Below are 20,069 nucleotides of genomic sequence, written 5' to 3' on the forward strand. Positions count from 1 at the left end.
GAGAGAGAGAGAGGGAGAGGGGGCTTGCGGGTAGGTTATAACAGACGGAGGCAAAGGAATGGCCTGTCAGTATAATACCGCAGGCTTCAGGCATGGCTGATGGCGAGATGATACGAGGGCGTGTATCCAGAGGACGGGGGACGGTATTTCTTACTGTCCATAACGTGGCGAGGAGGAAGGGAGCATAAAATCTCGGCGTGCTTCTCGGTGATGTTATCTGGCAACTCAGGCAGGTTGGAGCAGGTGAATGATGGCCTGGGCAGGGAGGTAATAGGTACCTCCCTCTGGGCGGCCTGCTGCATGTACTAGACGAGAAGAGGGTGTTCCAGCCCGGGCAAAAAAGAGATCTGCAATGCAGCGGGTGCAGAGTGCATTGTAGATCACCAGCGTCCTTCAAACTGACAGAGGCGTGGAGCAGTCTCCTCGCTCTGCTCCTTGGCGCCCGCAGGAACCGGACAAGAGACTGATGGGGGCTGAAGTAGAGCTACGGCCCGGGCGTGCGTCTACCTAGGATGCAGCCAGCTGCATCCGAAACACAACATGCATCCGGTAATCATCCCTGCCTCCTAGTGGCTGATGGGCAAGTCGAGGAGGGGAGGGGTGACTCTCCACCGAGGATTGTCGTTCGTCGAGGTCATTCGCCACACTTTGCTCGCATCACACACAAGCCACAACTGCTCGAATAACCGGTTTCCTGGACACCCACTACATGGGCCCCCGGGTGCGCCTCGTCCGAGGCCACTGAGACCATGCCGTCAGAAACGCAGCTGATGCATGGCTAGCCGATGTGGGCGACGACGAGCTCTCTCGTGGACCCCCCTCCTTCATAAGACAGATGGCTACTACGTATAACGGCATCGGCAATGAAGTCATACACTTACAAGGGATCCAACGTCCAACGTAGAAGGTCTTCTAGTGCAGGTGGCGGCATTGCTCCTGTCACACAAGAAGTCCTCGAGCGGGGAAGTCGAACATGGACGCAGCAGATGGGAAGGGTATCCCAGCGCCTTTGAGATCAACTGAAAAGCACCCGACCTATGACCCGTGAAGCCTTCCGCCTACCAGACTTTACCGTGACGTAACTCTTGGACCCTTTGATGACGTTTACTACTCTACTTCCATTGCCTTACATTTATCCGTCGTGAGGGTCCCGGTCAACTTATGCGGATGGGGATATAAGGCGGCTATCTCAGTGGCACAACGATCAACTGGGCTGTCCAGTCAACCATCAAATCACCACCAATCCTATCTTCACTATTGTATAAACACACTTGACGATACTTTTGAATAAACCAATCAGTCTTCCACCTAGGAAGTAACCACTGTAATTGGCCCCTATCGTAGCATACGCTTTCCCAAGATTCCGAACCACAGAGGTCTCGCGCTGGCAGCCAAGACTGTAAAGTGCCTGTGTTGCTGCAACCTCTGCAACATCCGCCGTCGACACCACGACAGCACAAAGGAAGAACCACAAGACGACTCCAGCAGCATGGCCGAGGCGGCGCACTCACCGGCGGCGCGGTCGCCCTGGGAGAAGCCCCGAGGTGTAGGCGCCTACCCCGACGGGGAGGACAACTACTTCCGCGACTCAGACCCCAAGCGCAAGCAGCAGCAGCAGCAGCAGCGGCAGGGAAAGGACGCGGCCGAGTCCATGATGACCAACGGCGCCGGCGTGGCCCCGTCCATCGCCGAGAGCGACTACAAGTCAGCCATCCCCGAGGAGTCGCTGGACGGGGACCACTACACCACCGACGGCCTCAACGTGCCCGCGGAGGAGCTGTCGCCCGAGGACGCCGTCGACAGCAAGAACGAGAGCAGGGCCGCCTCGGCGGTCGGCCTCGACGCCAAGGCCCCCAAGGGCGGCGACCAGAAGACCGAGGCCGGCGGCGCACCGCCGAGCAGGATGGGCATCAAGAGCGGCGAGGACGCCGAGCCTAAGCAGAGGCAGGCCGAAGACGAGGCTGCAAGCAAGTCCGGCACCAAGGTTGACGACAAGGTCCAGCCGGACGAGGCTGCGCAGCCAGACCTCCAGGAGGTCGAGCCAGAGCCGATTGCGGAGGGCGTCGAGCAGGCTCAAGAGAAGCCTGCCGACGCCGCCAAGGTCGACGAAGAGCAGGAGAGGCCCGCCGATGCGGCCGGCATGACGGGCTCTACCGTCAAGGAGGGCGTGAGCAAGGTCGGCTCTGCTGTCGGCTCTGCCGTCGGTGCGGTGGGCGACGACGCGTCCAAGCAGGGTGAGGAGAAGGTGGGCGAGCCGGAGGCCCAAGTCGGCGAAGCCGCCGAGGAGGCAAAGGACAAGCTCGACGAGACTGCCCAAGACGCAGAGGCTAAGCTGGACGGCTCGGCCGAAAAGGCGGACGAAACCGCCGAGGAGGCCACTGACCAAGCAGACTACAGCATCCTCAAGGGCGGCAAGGTCAACAAGGGCGGCAACGTCGTCGACGGCGAGGGCAAGGTGGTCGGGCGCATCAGGGAGGGCGTGCTTGGGCACCTGGTCGGTAAGCGCGTCGACGAAACGGGCGCCATCTGGAACGACAGCGGCGCCGTCATGGGGCGGGCCGAGCCCATCCCGGCCGACGAGCTCGAGTCCATGACCAAGGCCTCGGGCCCGTTCGAGGCCTTCCCCGACGCTGTCGTCGACGCCAAGGGCATGGTCGCGTTCGAGGGCGAGCTCGTCGGCAAGGTCGTCGAGGGCGACGCCAAAAAGCTGCGCGGCTTCAAGGTCGACCCGGACGGCGACATCCTCGACCGCGCCGGCAACGTGGTCGGCCGGGCCGAGCGCTGGGAGGAGCCCGAGCCCGAGCCCGTGCCCGAGGAGGAGCCCGAGCCGGAGGCGGACCGGTCCGTCCTGGCCGGCAAGCGCGTCAACAAGGCCGGCAACGTGGTCGATAGCAGCGGCACCATCTACGGGCGCGTCGTCGAGGGCGACGCCAAGCGCATGGTCGGCCGCATGTGCGACAAGAAGGGCAACGTGCTCAGCGAATCGGGCGACGTGCTGGGCCGCGCCGAGGTCGTGGCCGAAGGCGAGCGCGAAGGGTCGCGGGAGGGCCCCTTCGCCGAGCTGTCGGGCCTGACCGTCACGCGCGACGCCAAGGTCGTCACCCCCGGCGGCGACGTGGTGGGCCGCCTGGTCCGCGGCGACGCCAAGGCGCTGGCCGGGCGCGCCGTCGACGAGGACGGCGACGTGGTGGACAAGAACGGCAACGTGCTCGGCTCGGCCGAGCGCTGGGAGGAGCCCGAGGTCGAGAAGCGCTCCAACCCCATGGCGGGCCGGCGCGTCAACCGCGAGGGGAACGTGGTGGACCAGGACGGGAACCTGGTCGGCAAGCTGACGACGGGCGAGCTGAGCGTGTGCTCGGGCAAGGAGATCGACGCCGACGGCGACGTCGTCGACGGCAAGGGCAACACCGTCGGCCACGTCTCGTTGCTCGCCGACATCCCGCCCGAGCCGGCCGAGGAGGAGGAGTCGGCCGAGGACAAGGCCAAGCGCGAGCTCGACGAGAAGGACAAGGAGCTGGCCAAGCGCATGAGCATCGCCCTGACGCAGGTGCTCGACAAGATCAAGCCCATCTGCGATATGATCACGAGGGTACGTCTCCAACACCTCTTGTTTCCTTCCTCATGAAACCTATTACCACACTCTTGCTTGTACAGCAACTAATGCCCACAACAGAAGATCGAAAAGGCCGACCGTACCCCCAAGGAGGAGCTGGACGAGGAGGAGCTCGTGCGCGAGGTCCGCCCCCTGATCGAGGAGGGCGGCAAGATCCTGCAGGAGGCCAACGGCGTCATCCGCGGGCTGGACCCGGACGGGCGCATCCAGGCCAACGCCAAGCACAAGGCGGCCACGCGCGACGCCACGCCCGAGGAGTACCACCTGGCCGACATCCTCAAGGAGCTCACGGGCACCGTGTCCAAGTGCATCGACGACGCCAAGAAGCGCCTCGAGGGCATGCCGCACGCCAAGAAGGAGCTCAACCCGCTCTGGGGCCTCCTCAGCGAGCCGCTCTTCCAGATCCTCGCCGGCGTCGGCCTGCTGCTCAACGGCGTGCTCGGCCTCGTCGGCCGCTTGGTAAGTGCATGGACGCTTCTTATATTATCCAACTAGTGTGTCTGATGGCTAACGTGAACTGTTTTCCTTGCAACAGCTCAGCGGCCTGGGCCTCGGCGGCCTGGTCGACAGCCTTCTAGGTGGCCTGGGCGTGAAGCAGATTCTCCAGTCGCTCGGAATCGGATCCCTGACCGATGCATTGACTGGAAAGAACCAGAAGAAGAAGAGTGGTGGCCTTCTCGGTCTGGGTGGCTAAATCAACCATTGGTTGATGGATTTAGTGTGTGCTTTACGAGCTGTAATGCTTTGTTTTGGGATTTGTGCTATCAGCATTCTAATCGTTAATGACGAAAGGCAAAAAAAATCCGGGGTGGTGGGCTCAGGAAATGGACACGAAAACGAGGGAGGATATATTGAAAGTCTTTATTTGCCAGCTATTTATTATATGTAATTTAGCAATATGATTATTTGCGCACCAACAAATACTAGGATTTACCAATATTGATACACGTCGACGTGATAGGTGATGCAAAAAAAAAAAATTGCGATCCTCCTGCCGTCCTTTGGAAGCCAAAAAGACTGATTCGACCGAGGCTCGAACTCAGGACCTTGTGCGTGTGAGGCACACGTGATAACCAACTACACCATCGAACCAATCATGGAGCCTTTGGGTGCCTTCGGCAGGATATATGGCAGGGGACTGCGTAACTAGCAGGAACGATACTCCGTTGCTCCACTAAAAAGTTTCCCACCCCGCGCGAAAAGATCCGCGTCAACTTTCCAGCCCTCAGTGCTGAAGATCGAAGCGACGACAATTTCGGCAGCAACTCAAGGCCCAGCCATCCAGCCCATCCCCAGGCCTAGCCGCATCCCGAACCTATCACTTCGAATCCGCGACCCCCGCCAAGATGCCTTCGGTCAAGAACCCCAACAAGCCGTCCAAGAACCGGCTGGCGGCCCGCGCCGCCAAGGTGCGCAAGACGGCACAGAAGAAGTCGGCCGAGGGCAAGCTGTCGCGCGTCGAGAAGGCCGCAACGAGGCGCGGCGCCAGGCCCGGCCTGCTGCCGACGAGTGGGCCTGGCGCGCCCGTCAGTGCAAAGAAGCAGCGCAAGCTGGACCGGAAGCTGAACCACGCCCTGAAGCGCAAGATGGAGGCCGAGGGAGAGGTGGAGATGAAGGGTATGCTTTTCCCCTTAATTATATCGTGATGCTTCTCCAGGCGCCCCTCTAGAGGCTAACTAGTCGATGTGCGATCAGATATTCCCGAGAAGAAGGCATTCACCGCCGCTACCAAGGGCGAGGCCGCAAAAGCAGCCGATGATATGGAGCTCGATATCTCATGAGACGCTGGAGGGTGCATCCGCGGAGGAGTTTAGCCGACAAACAGACAAAAGTCTGTCATGACGGCTGTTCTCTTATTTTCCAGTCGAGAGAGAGCTGGAAGAAGCTGGCTCAAGCTCAGTTCCCGGACACAGGCCTGGGCTTCAAAAACCCCGTCCAAATGGAAGTCATGAGCTTGCTCGTCACAACACTGCAGCTTATATACCCGAGCTTGGTGGGAGCAGCGACCCCTCGAGCGGAAGAAACGCTCGCACTGTTTGCGAGGGCGGCGCCAGCTGGCAATGGGCAGCCATGACGGTATCCATTGGCCACCACCATTGTGCCATGTCACTGAAGAGATACCACGAACGCGGCGACTATATCAAGCAGATACGCGCTTAATTGACACTGTTCCTGAGTCGTCTTGGTGCAGGCTCTGTCCTCTCCGTTTGTTCTACGGTCGTGCTCCCTCATGCTGGTGGTGCGGCTACTCGAGAAATCGTGGCCGTGGAAAGAAACGTCCGCAATATGGTTGGTCGCCTATAGCCGGCTAAGTCGGTATCCCCTCGTCGAGCACTGCCCCCACGGACTGGCCACGGAGCAATCTCTGTGGCAATCGGCAAACAATACGTGGTACCAGGCCCAAATGGAGCCACTCTACATTGCAACCTGCGCATTTATCCGCTCCCTGCAACGAAAAGGGCCTCTTGGTACCCATACCACGGACTGTGGCTCGACAAACGACCATGGCCTCTCCCCCATATTAAGCAGTATGTTCTATGGTGGCTAAAAGCACCAGGACGGGGACAGAAGTGGTCCTCCACATTACTAGTGTCATATTGGCCCGCCTCACCTCACCTGCCCCAGTGTTCCCCTTTCGGCTCTGTTGGTCTTGTTCCTGATCTGGACCCGCTTGGGGTGCCCGCCTCATATCGCCAAGCTATCGGTCGGAAAAGACTTGCGTCGGCAAACCCTTGGTCGCATGCTTGGCGGCCACGGCCGCCTCTGTAAACGGCCGCTATCTGCAGCTCGCCTCATTACGCGGCGGGCGGACCAGCCTTTTCCAGCACCGGCCATGGCGCTGCCGCTCCAGTGTCCCGGTCGCTACAACCTTGTCGCCGACCGACCTTTCCATTTCCTGCCGTACTCCGCGTCCACTTGTATCTTGGTCCCTTTTGAACCCATGGTTTCCTCTTTTTCGAACAATCCTTTCCGCTGCCCTTCTGGTTCTATCGAAAATCCCCGGTCGTCTCTCGCTAGTAGCCTGCAAAAGCCCCCAGGAAGTGATATGGGAAGCGTGGTCATTGCGGTCGTACAGTACACTCGCTTATTGAAGGGAGCAGAAAGCCCGATCAAACGGGATTGGACCACAAACGCCGACCTTGGACAATACAGCCATCCACACACCCCCTGCATCCATCCAGGTGTCTAGGCCCCAAGCAAAAGGAACCTCGGCCGCCCGCCATCTTCCCGGCCGAGAAACAGTGCACCGTCGACCACATACTTCACCACATCCATGTCCAAAATGAGATGCAAATGGGCGATTTGCTTCCTGCTGGGCCTCGGCCTCTGCGCCGCCATCGACCAGCGGCCAATGGACGACTTCGGAAGCAGCTGCGACCCCAGGTCCATCAAGGTCGACGGCCGACACGCGACGGCCGTCTGCAGGACCATCCTGGGCGACCTTCGATGCTCCCGCGTGGACCTGACCGAATGCATTAAGAACAGCTACGGATCCCTGCAAGCTGACCCTAAAGAGTCTGGGTAGGTCGTCGTCTTCCATTCCCGGGGGAGGGGGGCAGCGCGGAAGCATGCCGGCCGCCGTCATTTCCTCTCGCAGCGTACTAACCCATGCTGCCATTTGTTCGTTGGAACCAGACCGTCATTCTTCCAAGAGTGCTTCAACTGCAGCAACAAGCCGCAGACCGGAGGCCTTGCCACCAGTGCCCCGACCTTTCTGCATTGCCAGTGCGATCCCAAAACTGGGGCTCCGAGATCGAACTGGCCGGCGGCCGTAATGGACATAAGTTGGTCATCCCTTTCCCTCTTCTGCCATCCTCCCTCCCGCTTCATGTGGTGCCCTAACCGAAGGTACTTCCTCAATCCAGATACGGTAATCGACAACATTGACGGCATATTGCAATGCAATGGACGGCATGGCATGTTGTGGCATGGGTGTTAGTATTTGTTATAAGTGCCAAGTCGAATAATCAGAACTGAATGCGCAAAGATGCCATGCGTGGAGTCCTCCACGGAATTGAGTTTTCGAGAATGCACTGGGGGCTGCCCGAAAAAATTAATTATGCCATGTAATTATATTTAAGCAAACTTGAAGTTACGGTTATAAGCTGTGATGGGAACCTGCCAGAGGAATGATTTCGTAGTTGAACTCTCCGCCACCAATGATATCAAGCCCCGAAGCTCTCAAAATAGGTTAGAGCTATGTCTTGTGGCTTCTATGTAGGTAGGTAGATAGTTAGGTAGCCACGTGTTGTACGTGTTAAAGCCGCACGCGGGGTAAGGTGTACAGGCCGACACCAGAGCCAGAGCTCACACGGTTAAATAAGCAACTTATATTCCTTTGTGTGCTGTATAGATAGTACCCGAGCCGCCGAGCACCACTTCTCCACGCGCCCACGCTCACATTGGTGAAATTCTGGAAAGCCACTGAATCTCACATGTGCCTCGAAGCTAGGAGATGGCGATCTTGACCCGCGCGGGGCCAGTCTTGGTCTCGGCCACAATCAGCTCGTAGTTGAACCTCACCCCGCCCCGCCGTCGTCGAGCAGCCACCGGTCCGGCCTGAAGCCGTCCGGGTCCGGGTACAGGTCCTCGTCCCAGTGGTTGATCCACGGCGTCATGCTCACGGGGGTGCCGCGTGGGATGACCCAGTCGGCGCCGCCGCCGTCGCGGCTCTTGTACACGAGGTCCTCGTCGCGGGCGATGCGCGCGGACCGCGGCGCCACCCCGGGCATCATGCGCAGGCCCTCGTGCACCACGGCCCACAGGTACGGCCGCTTCTCGAGCTCGACCCACTTGAGCGTCTCGGGCGCCATGTCCTCGAGGTCCTGCTGCAGGCGCGCCAGGATGTGCGGGTTGGCCAGCACGTGGTAGGAGATGACGGTCAGGGTGGCCGCCGTGGTCTCGGTGCCTGCGATCAGGAGGGCGAACCCCTCGGCGCTGAGGCGCTGGCCCGCCGCCGCGGCCTTGGACTTCTCGGGCGCCTGCGTCTTGCCGCGGGCCAGCTCGGCGAAGAGGCGGTTGTTGGTCGGGTCCGCGACGGCGGCGCGGATGTAGCCGGGGATCACAACGTCCATGTGGTGCAGCAGGTTCCGGGTGTCTTCGCTTACGTACTTGGCCAGCATCGGTAGGTACTCTGATGCCTTGCGTAGCAGGAATTTGTGCCTCATCTGTGGTCCGTGTCGGCATCAGCAAACCATGCCGGGATGGACATGTACATTCTTTCTTTCCGTCATTGTGTTTACCTGGAGCGGCATACATACCACGTACGTGAGCTTCTGATGGGACTGCGTCCAGATTGCAATGTTGGGCTCCCACCCCTCCTGCGCTACGAATCCCATGGGCTCGCCAAAGCAGTGGTTGGAGATTATGTCGCCCCGTGAAGCACTGAAACGCGCTGCCGAGATTTAACGGCTCGCCCCCGGCGGACCGGAGCATCTTGTCGACCGCCAGCTGCGCAAAGTCGAGCACCTCGCTCTCCAGCTTCAGTATCTGCGAGCGGCTGAAGAAGCGGCTCATGGGCGACCGGCGCGCGCGGTGGAGCTCGTGCGGGGTTGCCGCGAAGCTCGCGACGGCCGCGTTGCCGGGCGCGACGGCGTCAACATCTGCGAGAAGGGGACGGAGGGAGGCTATTACTCTGACTTCATATCTGCCTGCCAGCAAACCGCCAGGATACTGAGACTTGCAGCGTTGAGTACAGTCTCTGATCCTCCCCGAGCCCGCGTAGATCTCGTCGGTAAAGGCCGAGTCGCAGCAGTGCAGCTCGCCCGGGCCGATCCTGACCAGGGGTCCGTAGCGCTCGTGCATCTGCTTGACGGCCTTGCTGTAGCGGCCCACCAGCCGCCAGTCGTAATAGGCTTCGTACGCGCACGTTGCTGCCGCGAGCTTGGGGCCGGGGAAGCGGTACAGCGGGTGCAGCGGCGAAATGTTGTATAGCATCACAAGGATCTTATACCCGAGCCAAACCGCCGCCAAAAAACCGACGGAAGCTGGCGAAAGCACAGCTCCCGCCAGGCTAGGCAGGGTCCACGACTCGGTTAAGATCATGGACAAATTTTGCTCGAAGAGAACACAGCACTGAGGCTGTGAAAGCAGTCGTTATGGAATGATGCTTCTTCCTTGCCTTGGAGGATTGTGGCCGAAGGGAGGCAACGTGCTTTATGTGACTTCATTATATGTGACTTGATCGATGGCCAGACTCGTCGGCTACTATCTCGCCATGCCGGCGCCGCGATGAAGAAGCAAGAGGAGGTACCCCGCCTGTGAAAGCATGCCTACCGAGGACGAAGCCGGTGAAGGGCCCCTTCGTCGCCGTGAATCAAGCTTCTCAAGTCCTTGGGTCTAGCTAGGCGGCATGCAGACGTTGCCAATGCCGCCATTGGACAGCCGGCAGTAGGTCGGGCAGTTGGGTGCGCGTGGCGCTACGACAACAGATCAGATATTGAACTCGCGTCCCTCCCCCCTAAAGCTTAGCCGCACATCTCGTGGGGAGCTCCCGTCCACGAGTGGATCGCCGGGAGGCCGAGGAGCGCGAGCTGCCGCTCCCGTTAATCCTAAATGAGAAGCTCCTCCTTTGGAAGGGACGAAGTTCCTCATATCTGAGGGGAAGCGATCGGCATGAGGAACCCACACCCACCGCCCCGGCGGCAACCGCCGACGGGGCTCGGGAGGACAGTCGAGCAACCCAGGGCGGAGCCGAGGGGGACGATCGCGCAACACGTTGTGGTGCCAAGAATATCGGATGGGACGCCAGCATCTTGGAAAGAGGAGAAAGTGATGGTGCTGCTGCGCTCGAGCTGCGGCCCGCTTACTACGCCTTCACGCAGACCTCGATACCATTCGCTATTATGCAACTACTTCTCTTACCTAGTACCTAGTACAGTCATTCGCACCCATGGCGGATAATGGCTGCACTCTTTGCCTGCTCGACACTGAATTCCCGCTAGAAGAGCGAGGGAGCTCCCGCCAGCTCCACCTTGCTCTCAAAGGCCGCTCGACTCTGCATTTCGACCTTGCATCCCCGCAAGGTGTTGTTCAAGGGATATGGTGGTAAAAAGAAGATGAATAACAACAACAACAAAAATACACACAAGCAAGAAAAAAAGGCAAAAAGCTTGCTGCCCAGCCTCGGGGGTGGACAGCTACGAAAATTGCCATTTGGGCTTTTTTCTCCGCGACGGATAAACCGACATATATCCCCTACCGGGGCTCGAACCCCGAACCCAAGCGGCTAACGTAGCGGAGTACAGGTAGGGTCCCGGTGTCGACTCGACCCATCCTCATAACCGCTACACCAACTTGGCGTCCGAGGTCCGATGTTGACACAACGAGCGTGACGTAGTTATAAGGCTGAACCTTAGGAGCGGCAGGAACGGCAGGAACGACGGAGCTCAAAGGGCGGCAAGCTGCTCGCACTAGCCAGGTGCCCCAATAAACTAGGACCTTCGTCTGATAAAAAGAGAATGAAAACGCAAGCACCATTGGCAACTTCACCCCACAATGCTTGGTTTAGGCATACACACTTTGGCATATAAAAGGGTGATACACCCAGGAGTTGTTCTGTTCGATAAGGATCGACATCTGGGTTCAGTTTGTAAATAAAAACAACGAAAAGTAAACGCAAACAAACAATGTAAAGAAACGAGGAAGAAGCAAAGGAAAACAAACGGCCCACCAAAAAATAAAAATAAATAAAAGAAAAATGAAAAGAAGCCAAAACAACCAGAAAATAAAACGCCAACGTAGCATGCATAAAATGAAAGCTCGCTGATAATGCAAGAAGAAAACAAAAAGCCAAATGTGAAAAGCAAAAAGAGGAAGAAAAAAAGAACGCTCAAACATCAAGATAAAGCGACCAAGCGGCGCCTTTCCAATCAGAAGTCAGAAGTGAAGTGTGAGTACCACTCTAGATGGCTGCTGGCGACGGGCCCCTTAGTTGATGCAGATATTGCGGCGGCACGTGCCGGGGGTGATCCTCGACGGCGCCTGCCGGGCCTCGATGTCGGCGCCCTCATCCTGGGCCTCCTCGTCTTGGAACTCGGGCGACCGGCGACCGGGCATCTTGAGCGCCAGGGCGCCCGGGAGACCCAGGCGCACGTTGCGGCGGGGCTCCAGCTCACCAAATGGCGTGGGCGCGGCCACGGCCTGGGTCGCGAGGAGGGCGAAGAGGGCCTGGACGAGGGCGGTGGAGGTGGTGAACTTCATTTTGGCGGTGTTGTTGGTGTTGGTGTTGCTTTGGGTGTGTGTGTGTGTGTGTGTGTGTGTGTGTGCGCGGTTGAGGCTTCAAGCCTGGCTTTTCGGAGGAGGTGGCTGTTGTCGTTGTTGTTCGTTGTGATGCCGAGTGGTTGAGATTAGGGAGTAGTGATGAGTGAGGCTTGTGGATGATGATGACAGCAGGAATAATAGACAGATGATGGCGAGGCTTACTGGTATATTTATCTTTATCGCACGCTCGTCGGCTACTTCACCATGTCGTCCTTTACGTTTGATAAGAATAGGCCTTGAAGGCAGGTGATCTGCCATGGTCTACAGGGTTCCAACGGTTGCAGGTAAGGCGTGGTGGTCGCATGGACAGCGCCTCATCAAGGCCAAAATCATCCGCAAATAGAAGTCTGTTGAGTCGTGCCTGGCGAATCGCCACCCCCGGATTATCCACCCGCGTCTTGTTTAGGCAATTGCCATTCCATTATTAGGAGACGCGCCCGTGCGCAAATCCAGGGCATGGTTGTTCGTTTTAGAAGACTGGCCTTTTTACATGGAAGCTGGCTTCACTCCAACCCTCTCGGACCCCGAACTCTGGATCAGGTTGCACCCGCCTCGTGGCGGGTGCTCCCGCCCCTTCCATCCCATCCGGGCGCCGCAGCGATGCCAAATCTGGCTGAGGCGATCGAGCGAAGCATCCATGTTCACCGATCACACATGCAAAGATTGGTTGGAGAAATCAGGATGCATGTTACATATTACCGTGAATTATCCCCAAAAACGTCCAACCCAGCACATTTCCGCCATCAACCCCACCCACTGAACCTCCTGAAGATGAATCTCGTCAAGAAAAAAGGACGGGAACAACGAATCAACACAAGATGTCTAGTAGCTAGACGTCGACACCAGATCAAGACGGCACGCAAAAGTCGCTCCTGCCGCTGCCGCCGTCGGCGCACCCGTTGGCGCAGTCCTTGCGATGCTCGATGACGCCGCTCCGGCCGCCGGCGCAGTAGAATAGCGCGTGCTCGAACTTGGGGGCGTACTCCTTGCCGCGTCCGAGCATGAAGTTGACCTGGTCTAGGATGTCAAAGTAGCCGCCTGTGCTCGTTTGACGTTTTGTGTCTTGGTTTCAGCAACTGTGCCCCCGAAGAACCAGCCTTCGCCTTCTCACAAGGACTCTCTGATGTACGAACCTCTGTTGCGCAGGTTATAGCCGCAGTAGTTGAGCCCGGTCTTGCAGTTCTCTGCATAGACGCCGACGGCCAGGGCGGCAATGCTGATGGCGAGCGTGGCCTTCATGTTGACGACGATGTAGCTTAATAGCTAGACGAGGGCGATGGCGAGGATCGGTGCGAGGTTGAGTCGTCCGAATAGAAGTCGTGTTGACGGTGGGATGTTGAGCTGTGCTGGGTGATATCCTCTGTTCATCTCGTCCAAGACAGCGATGAGGGAGGGTTTTATACATTTCCATCCCCCACGACTTCAACGAGCCCGGCGATACCACCGAGCACCGCCTGCTCATGCTCTTCCTCTCGCTGGCCCAGATCCTGGCTGGTTCGTAGCTTGGACCAACCAGCACATCCGTGGTGCTGTCCTGCTGTACGGAAAATGCCGTCTCATGACCTTCGGATATGAAGCGGCTGGCGAGGCTGGCTCATGCTGCCGTCATGTCTCCGAATCGGAGCTGAACTGGCTGTAGGGCTTTTGGCCAGAGAGGCAAGCTGGTTGGGCAGTCGTCTTTCTTGGAAATTCAACGGGTTTTCCGACCCCGAAAATGTCCTCTTCCTTCTACGCCAGCCTTCGGAGCCAAGACTTGGGCTGGCACTGGTAGAGTGGCAACAGCGCACCTGAGTGGTTGGCCTTCGATAATGGGTTTTCAGCCACACCGCCCGCTGATTGGCCAAAGTGGACAACAAATTCTTCCAACGAAAAGACACCAAGAGATCCTGCCGGCGGACAAATGTGATGGCTGTAATGCTTGGCCTGGCATTTTGTTCAACGAAACGGCCAAACCAAGCCCCTATCTCTGCGGCCTTGTCTTACCGATGGCTAGGTGCGCGTGTGCGACGATTGGCGTGTGCTCTCCCCCATCTTACTTTGCAACAAATTCTAGGCTTGGCATGCCTAACGGCATTGAGATCACTCAGTGGCGGGTAACTACATGATATGTACCTCGGCAGTCGCCATATGTCCGTCTCTGCCACCGTCGCCTTGGTCGGGAAGCCAAGGCGTAGACGTTTCTGATGTCGACGATTCTCAGCACACACGACCACCCGCAGCTTCCGAACCTATCACCTACATCAGATTGCCCATCTTTGTCTTATGGACGCCCTATCCAGGTCATTCTGCTCACATGCTCGGTGTTACCCCGGAGGCTTGTGTCGGAACTTTGGCTCCATTTCTAGACTCTACGACCGCAACCCAAAAACATATTGGAGTCGCCACCCAACATGCCGGAACAATGGGAAGCAATTTAGGGGGTCCATAAATAAAAAGATGAAAAGGGTACCATCTCTCTATACCTAGTGACCTACCTCACCATCCCGGCACGGCTGGCCCTGTCTCATCCCGGATACATGTAGCCGACGCTGCAACCCAATTGTAATATGCTTGAACCTGTGGGGGCGGAGGACATTGTCATTCCTGAGGTGTCGATACCAGGAGGCGAAGTCTCGTGAAAGAAGATTTCCAGTATCGGGATGTCACTGGATCAATTATGACATACTTGCGGAATTGCCCTAGTCATGGAAAGCCCTGCACAAATGCTTCAAGGCCTAGCGCGGATGCTTCTAGATATAACTCTGCAAGTAACTCGAGCCCGCAGGTGCTCTACTCGAGGGCACCGGGCGACGGCATCGTTCTGTCCGGCAAACACAGATCCCCTGGGACGGCGGGGAGGCAGCCAGGCTCACTGGAGATGTAAGTTGATACTTATAAAGCCAAGGAGTGCCCGGGGCCTGCAATTACCACGAAAAGCATGCGGAGAAGCAGGCGATCAACCGGCACTGCCAGACGACGGCAATTGTCGCCACCCGGTGCCCCGGGCCTGGCCAATAACCAAGTCCGAGACCCCCTGGCCATACACCCCCTACTTTAACCATATGAAAACCCCATAGTGCGATAGTGCATGGGATGCACAGCGGGACTTGTTGGCCTCGTTTTTCAAGGTCGGCAGTTCCCGACGCGTCCTGCCTGTGCAGGTCGGCTGCTATTCTTGATCCATGGCAGCTCGCGCGGCTACGGGCATGATTTAAAAGGATCGGAAGAGGAGGTCGGCGGCTTGGAAAGTGCTGGCAGCTAGCTTTCTTTGGATTCTCTTTTTTTTCTGTCCTCATCAGCAGCAGCACTCTTGAAGCCGAAACCCTTCTTTGAATCCTCTCGAGCTTGACACACGACGCAGACGCCATAATGCAGTGGACGCTCGCCGCCGCCGCCGCGGCACTGCTCGCGCAACAGGCCGCCGGGCAGCAGATGCTCCGGTTCGCGTGCTCGCAGCTGGTGGTCGACCGCGTGGACCCGCTGGTCAACCCGGGCATGCGCTACACGCCGCACCTGCACCAGATCGTCGGGGGCAACAGCTTCAACATCACCATGGACGACAACCACGACCTGCCCAAGAAGTCCAAATGCACGTCGTGCAGCTTCCGGGAGGACCTGTCAAACTACTGGACCGCCGTCATGTTCTTCCAGCACCGCAACGGCAGCTACCAGCGCGTGCCCCAGGTCGGCAACGGCGGGCCGCAGGGCCGGCTGCTCAACGACGGCGGGCTGGACGTCTATTACATCCCCAGCGGGAAGGTGACGGCATTCAAGAAGGTGAGAGTCATGGTTTCAAGGGGGCTCCCTCCCCAAAGCCACAGGCCGCCAATGACGGCCCCGCTGACACTTCCTCCTCCTCCTCCTCCTCACACGCAGGGATTCCGCATGCTAGCCGGCGACGCGGGCCAGACGCAGGACAGCCGGGTCAGCAAGCAGAACATCTGCCACCGGTGCTGGACGTCGCCCAACGAGAACACCTTTGTCGGCGGCGCGCCCTGCACGGGCCAGGACACGGTCGGCATCCCGCAGGACCCGCGCTGCAAGATGATCCGCCAGACCATCATCTTCCCCTGGTGCTGGGACGGCAAGAACCTCGACTCGCCCGACCACAAGGCCCACGTCGCCTACGGCCAGGGCAACGGAGCCGGCGGCGGCGGCGCCTGCCCGTCCACGCACCCGGTCAAGCTGCCCGTCATGTGAGTACAGGGAGAGGGGGGGATGATTGGCCCCTCACCTTCGTGGGAGCGGCCTACTAACCACACGCGCCATGGGGCACTCTAGCATGTACGAGCTGATGTGGAACGTCACAACCTTCTCCAACCGCAACGACTGGCCCGCCAGCGGCAATCCCTTCGTCTACAGCATGGACCTCGGCGGCTCCGCGGCGCACGGCGACTACGTCTTTGGCTGGAAGGACCAGTCGCTGCAGCTGGCCATGGACAACAAGTGCAATCTGAACCAGGCGGTACGTGCTCTCTCGTGGTTGATGCTCCAAATCCTTTTTTTTTCCTTTTTTTTTTTTTAATAGAAGTGCTGACCAACTTGCCCCTCGACGTCGACAGTGCCCCAAGGCTGGCCTCACCGCCGCCCAGCCGGCCGAGTACAACGCCTGCAAGATCAAGCAGCAGGCCCCAGAGGACGTCAACGGATGTAAGTTCGCGCTCTTGCACTGTCGCATCTTGCATTCCGCCCGCTGACGACTACGTTGCGTGCAACCGATAGGGCTCCAGGCTCTGCCCTTGGGGGCGAGGGCCATCAAGGCATGACGGCGATGGGAGGTTTATTCGCCGCCGCCACCGCCGCCGCCGTTGTTTCGCCGTTGGGGAAGATATCAGGGCTAGGAAGGTATTGGTAACATAGAATGAGACTGTTGTAATCCATTTCAAGCACACACGGTTGTTGAGCCCGTAGCATGACAAGATTGCAGTAGGGTACAAATGTTTCGTCCAACGGGAGGCATCATCACCAAGTAGCATCACTAAAGTCGACGCCAGATTTTGCACAGACATTCACCAGCATCAGGTTCGGTCGGCGGCCAAATATTAATTACTCGAGATCCCTGCAACAAGCCCCCCTTGGGAGGTGATTTTTTTTTTTGAAAAAGTCGTCATGAGCCTTATAGACAAAGGGGACGGCCGTGAAGGCGTTTTCGTGACATTCGTGAGAAAGAAATGGCAAAAGGCCAAGGTATCATAAGAGTGATAGGAGAGTCATCAAACATAACGTTAACCGTAAAACGTGACCATAGTGAACCGCGTGACAGAAACTCCGTCAACAGCCCCGAGACGCCCCTCATTGGATGGAAGAGGACGGAAGAAAAAAATCATAAACGTGAAAAAAAAAAAATGAAAAAAAAAAAAAAAAGTCATGAATGCTGATAGCCGTTGCCCAAACAAGGACAAGGCGGGATCCAGCAGCAGATAAGAAAGACGAAAGTAGACAGAGAAAGAAGAAAAGGAGAAAGAGACACTCGCGCTTGCGCGAATGGTCGGGTTTTCAGTAGCCCTTGGCGGTGACGGCGCCGACGGCCAGGACCTCGATGCGGCCGGCGTAGAGGCGCATGAGGTGCGCGACGGGGTCGCCCCAGATGATGCCGCGCAGCTGGTCGTCGGTCGTGACCTGGGCGACGACGCCTTCGTTGAGGCGCTCCTCGACCGTCTTACGGCCCTTGAGGCGCGACTTGGGGTCGCCCGACCGCAGCACCACGACTCGCCCGGCGTTGCTGAGCGTCGTCGGCGGCACGTGCCAGACGGTGCCCGACGAGGCCGAGGAGGGGGGGTAGGAGGAGGAGGAGGAGCGGGACGACCGGCTGCTACCGCCGGCGCCACCGCCGCCGCTGCTGCTGCTGCTGCTGCCGCTGACGCCGCCGCCGCCCCCGGACGAGGACCTCTTCGAGTGCGACGAGGAGCCCGAGACGGACGACGACGACGACTTCTTACCCGGCCTGTGCGACCTGCCGCTGCTGCTACCGCTGCTGCTGCCGCTGCTGCTGCCGCCTCCATCCCTCGACATTGGAGACGACGACGGGGGCGCGGGTGCTGCGAACAGCTCGAGAAGGCTCTTGACGTAGGCCTTGTCAGCCCGCGCGACCGGGTCGCCCTCGTTGATGAAGCTGAGGAACAGGCTCTTCCTCCCGTTGCCACCGCCGCTAGTGGCGGCGCTGCTGCTGCTGCTGCTGCCGCCGTTGCCGTCGTCTATGGCGGGCTCGGGCGCCACCAGCGGCATGAGGGACACCGGGGGCGCGCCAAAGGTGACGCAGTGGATGCGCCGGAAGCAGCCGGCCATCTGCGACAGCTCCGAGGACGACCCGTTACGGCCGGACCCCATCATGTGGCTGTACAGCAGGGCGGCGACGGCGCCGCCGGCCGAGTGGCCCGTTAGTAGGAGGCTATAGCTGCTCCGGCCCGGGTCCTCCTCGAGCAGGCGGCGCAGGCGGGCGGCGACGGGCGCCACCATACTGCGGGCGACGCTGAGGAACCCCGCGTGGCAGAAGTTGCCCGGGTCGTCGAGGAAGCCCTTGGGCGAGGCTGGGGCCGTGTTGAGATTGACGGTCCAGTCCATAAAAGTGGCGGTGCCGCGGATCGCGAACACGATGGTGTTCATGTGGTCCATTGGCACCGACTTGATGGTCATGGCCTTGGCGCCCGTCCGCCAGTCCGAGTCCACGTGCGTGTCGCGCTCGGCACCGCGAGGGTTGTCATACACTCGCTCCGAGTACTGCGCCGCGAGACATAAGATGGGCCATGTCGGGATGTAGCTACACCAGATAACATCGAGGTTAGTTTGGTCAATCGTCCCCTACTTGCAGGCTTCTTTGGGTGGTGATTCCCTCTGCTTGCATGAGAAGGCCTGCGACGTACAGTTTGAGGGGCGGGAGGTTCATCGGCAGCTTGGAGTTAGCGTAAAGATCGACCTTGGCGAAGTAGTCGCTCGACGCCACGTTGGCTGTCAGAGCGGTGCTCTGGCACTTGGAGTGCTCCTTGCGATGGTGGCTCTTCTTAGTGGTAGACCTCCTGGAAGAGGATCGCGTGGGAGCCGAAGAAGGCCTGGGCGACGACGGAGCAGAGGCGCTCGCGGCAGGGAGAAGTCCCACAGGCTGACCCGGGCGCGAGGGCCCGATGCCGGGCGACTGCGCCGAGGGTAGCGTGAACAGCTCCCTCTCGTTGCCCTTGTAGTGCTCCAGGTCGATTGAAGTTAGCACGTCGTTGAGCCTGGACTGGAGCTGGTCGCAGATTGCGGCGCTTTGGTTGAGCAGCTGTGTGCCGTAGTCGTGCCATGCCGGCAAGCAGTCGTCGTATCGCGGAGGCGGTGCCACCTGCAGCGATGATGGGAGCGCATCGTTGGCCATGTTGAACATGGAATCGGCAGTGGATGAACCGCCGCCGCCGTAGTTGACAGGGCCTTTCGGTGGCGGCATTGGTGGCGGCGCCGCCGGTGAGATGTAGTAATGTTGGTGCATTATTATCGGCGGCGCAGCCTGGCCGCCTTCGTAAGGGTAGGATGCCGGTGGTGGCATCCATCCGTTGGGTCCTGGCAGGTAGCCTGCCGGCCGGAACTGGTAGTTTGCCCCGTCGTACTGAGGCTGCCATTGCGGCTGTGGTGGTGATGCCGGAGGTGCTGCGCGAGAGGTAGGAACCGGGGCCGAGGCGCCAGGAGGCTTTGGTAGTCTTTTGCTGGGAGTAAGAGCAGTCGAGTTCGACGAAGGGTGAGACTTGGTGCCGCCTTTGTCGCGTTTCCTGCTCGGTATCATGCCGAAGCCGAAGAAGCTCAGGAGGGCCGAGGGAGCCATTGTGTTGCGGGTAGTAGTATATGAGTTGCTCCTGGTCTTTTGTTTTCTTCTCTTCCTTTTTTTTTTTTTTAATTCTTTTGTAGGTCACGACAGTCCGCCCCAACCGGAGAATTTCCTGCGTAGTAATGATGGAGCGTTGAGCATTAGGCAGTGCGAGTCTAGAGACACGTGAATGAAGCCAAGGATGGGGGAGGCGACAGAAGACGGGGCCGTCTGTGTATATGTATATATGTGCAGGTTGCGTTTATGCCGGTGGCTAGGGTAGAGAAAGGGCTCGGGAGAGGCCGGAGGACTGTGGATCGAAGGGGAGGGGGCTAAAATAGGAGAAGAAGAGGACAAGCCCAAGGCGGCCGAGGCGCACAAAGGATGGGATAAAAAGGAAAAGCAAGACACCATCTGGAGTCGATGGCAGGGGGCGCGATTCGG

At 58.8% G+C, this 20,069-nt stretch overlaps 9 protein-coding genes and 1 non-coding gene across 10 annotated transcripts; 5 read left to right on the forward strand and 5 right to left on the reverse strand.

The window, feature by feature from the left end:
- Positions 1-1,037: 1,037 nt before the first annotated feature.
- Positions 1,038-4,338, forward strand: GGTG_05995 (late embryogenesis abundant protein; the record flags this gene model as incomplete). Its single annotated transcript, XM_009223807.1, has 4 exons — positions 1,038-1,078; positions 1,345-3,589; positions 3,674-4,072; positions 4,149-4,338. The coding sequence occupies 4 exons, from the start codon at positions 1,038-1,040 to the stop codon at positions 4,305-4,307; spliced, it is 2,844 nt and encodes a 947-aa protein (XP_009222071.1). The 3' UTR covers positions 4,308-4,338.
- Positions 4,339-4,631: 293 nt separating this feature from the next.
- On the reverse strand, positions 4,632-4,705 carry GGTG_20124. Its single transcript has one exon. It is a non-coding gene; the product is annotated as a tRNA-Val (tRNA).
- A 126-nt stretch (positions 4,706-4,831) lies between these two features.
- Positions 4,832-5,832, forward strand: GGTG_05996 (hypothetical protein). The gene is made up of 2 exons (XM_009223808.1): positions 4,832-5,230; positions 5,309-5,832. The coding sequence occupies exons 1-2, from the start codon at positions 4,960-4,962 to the stop codon at positions 5,392-5,394; spliced, it is 357 nt and encodes a 118-aa protein (XP_009222072.1). The 5' UTR covers positions 4,832-4,959; the 3' UTR covers positions 5,395-5,832.
- On the forward strand, positions 5,761-7,826 carry GGTG_05997 (hypothetical protein). Its single transcript, XM_009223809.1, has 3 exons — positions 5,761-7,135; positions 7,250-7,398; positions 7,480-7,826. Exons 1-3 carry the CDS (start codon positions 6,888-6,890, stop codon positions 7,551-7,553), a joined length of 471 nt encoding a protein of 156 aa, XP_009222073.1. The 5' UTR covers positions 5,761-6,887; the 3' UTR covers positions 7,554-7,826.
- A 307-nt stretch (positions 7,827-8,133) lies between these two features.
- On the reverse strand, positions 8,134-9,658 carry GGTG_05998 (benzoate 4-monooxygenase cytochrome P450; the record flags this gene model as incomplete). The annotated part of the gene is made up of 2 exons (XM_009223810.1): positions 8,134-8,781; positions 8,882-9,658. The coding sequence occupies 2 exons, from the start codon at positions 9,656-9,658 to the stop codon at positions 8,134-8,136; spliced, it is 1,425 nt and encodes a 474-aa protein (XP_009222074.1).
- A 322-nt stretch (positions 9,659-9,980) lies between these two features.
- Positions 9,981-10,488, forward strand: GGTG_05999 (hypothetical protein; the record flags this gene model as incomplete). Its single annotated transcript, XM_009223811.1, has 2 exons — positions 9,981-10,003; positions 10,080-10,488. 2 exons carry the CDS (start codon positions 9,981-9,983, stop codon positions 10,486-10,488), a joined length of 432 nt encoding a protein of 143 aa, XP_009222075.1.
- Positions 10,489-11,426: 938 nt separating this feature from the next.
- On the reverse strand, positions 11,427-11,815 carry GGTG_06000 (hypothetical protein; the record flags this gene model as incomplete). Its single annotated transcript, XM_009223812.1, has 1 exon — positions 11,427-11,815. The coding sequence occupies one exon, from the start codon at positions 11,813-11,815 to the stop codon at positions 11,543-11,545; it is 273 nt and encodes a 90-aa protein (XP_009222076.1). The 3' UTR covers positions 11,427-11,542.
- An 854-nt stretch (positions 11,816-12,669) lies between these two features.
- On the reverse strand, positions 12,670-13,114 carry GGTG_06001 (hypothetical protein; the record flags this gene model as incomplete). Its single annotated transcript, XM_009223813.1, has 2 exons — positions 12,670-12,913; positions 13,009-13,114. 2 exons carry the CDS (start codon positions 13,112-13,114, stop codon positions 12,723-12,725), a joined length of 297 nt encoding a protein of 98 aa, XP_009222077.1. The 3' UTR covers positions 12,670-12,722.
- Positions 13,115-15,223: 2,109 nt separating this feature from the next.
- On the forward strand, positions 15,224-16,742 carry GGTG_06002 (hypothetical protein; the record flags this gene model as incomplete). Its single annotated transcript, XM_009223814.1, has 5 exons — positions 15,224-15,631; positions 15,731-16,050; positions 16,136-16,319; positions 16,417-16,504; positions 16,577-16,742. The coding sequence occupies 5 exons, from the start codon at positions 15,224-15,226 to the stop codon at positions 16,618-16,620; spliced, it is 1,044 nt and encodes a 347-aa protein (XP_009222078.1). The 3' UTR covers positions 16,621-16,742.
- Positions 16,743-17,350: 608 nt separating this feature from the next.
- GGTG_06003 (hypothetical protein) lies at positions 17,351-19,643 on the reverse strand (the record flags this gene model as incomplete). The annotated part of the gene is made up of 2 exons (XM_009223815.1): positions 17,351-18,611; positions 18,715-19,643. The coding sequence occupies 2 exons, from the start codon at positions 19,641-19,643 to the stop codon at positions 17,351-17,353; spliced, it is 2,190 nt and encodes a 729-aa protein (XP_009222079.1).
- Positions 19,644-20,069: the final 426 nt, after the last annotated feature.

Source organism: Gaeumannomyces tritici, assembly GCF_000145635.1.
Source record: "Gaeumannomyces tritici R3-111a-1 unplaced genomic scaffold supercont2.3, whole genome shotgun sequence".
Taxonomy (NCBI): domain Eukaryota; kingdom Fungi; phylum Ascomycota; class Sordariomycetes; order Magnaporthales; family Magnaporthaceae; genus Gaeumannomyces; species Gaeumannomyces tritici.

Coding starts and splice junctions, on each gene's coding strand:
- GGTG_05996 (XM_009223808.1), top strand. CDS start 4,960: ATGCCTTCGGTCAAGAACCCCAACAAGCCGTCCAAGAACCGGCTGGCG. Junction 5,231..5,308: donor GGGAGAGGTGGAGATGAAGG/GTATGCTTTTCC, acceptor ATGTGCGATCAG/ATATTCCCGAGAAGAAGGCA.
- GGTG_05997 (XM_009223809.1), top strand. CDS start 6,888: ATGTCCAAAATGAGATGCAAATGGGCGATTTGCTTCCTGCTGGGCCTC. Junction 7,136..7,249: donor GCTGACCCTAAAGAGTCTGG/GTAGGTCGTCGT, acceptor CGTTGGAACCAG/ACCGTCATTCTTCCAAGAGT. Junction 7,399..7,479: donor GGCGGCCGTAATGGACATAA/GTTGGTCATCCC, acceptor TCCTCAATCCAG/ATACGGTAATCGACAACATT.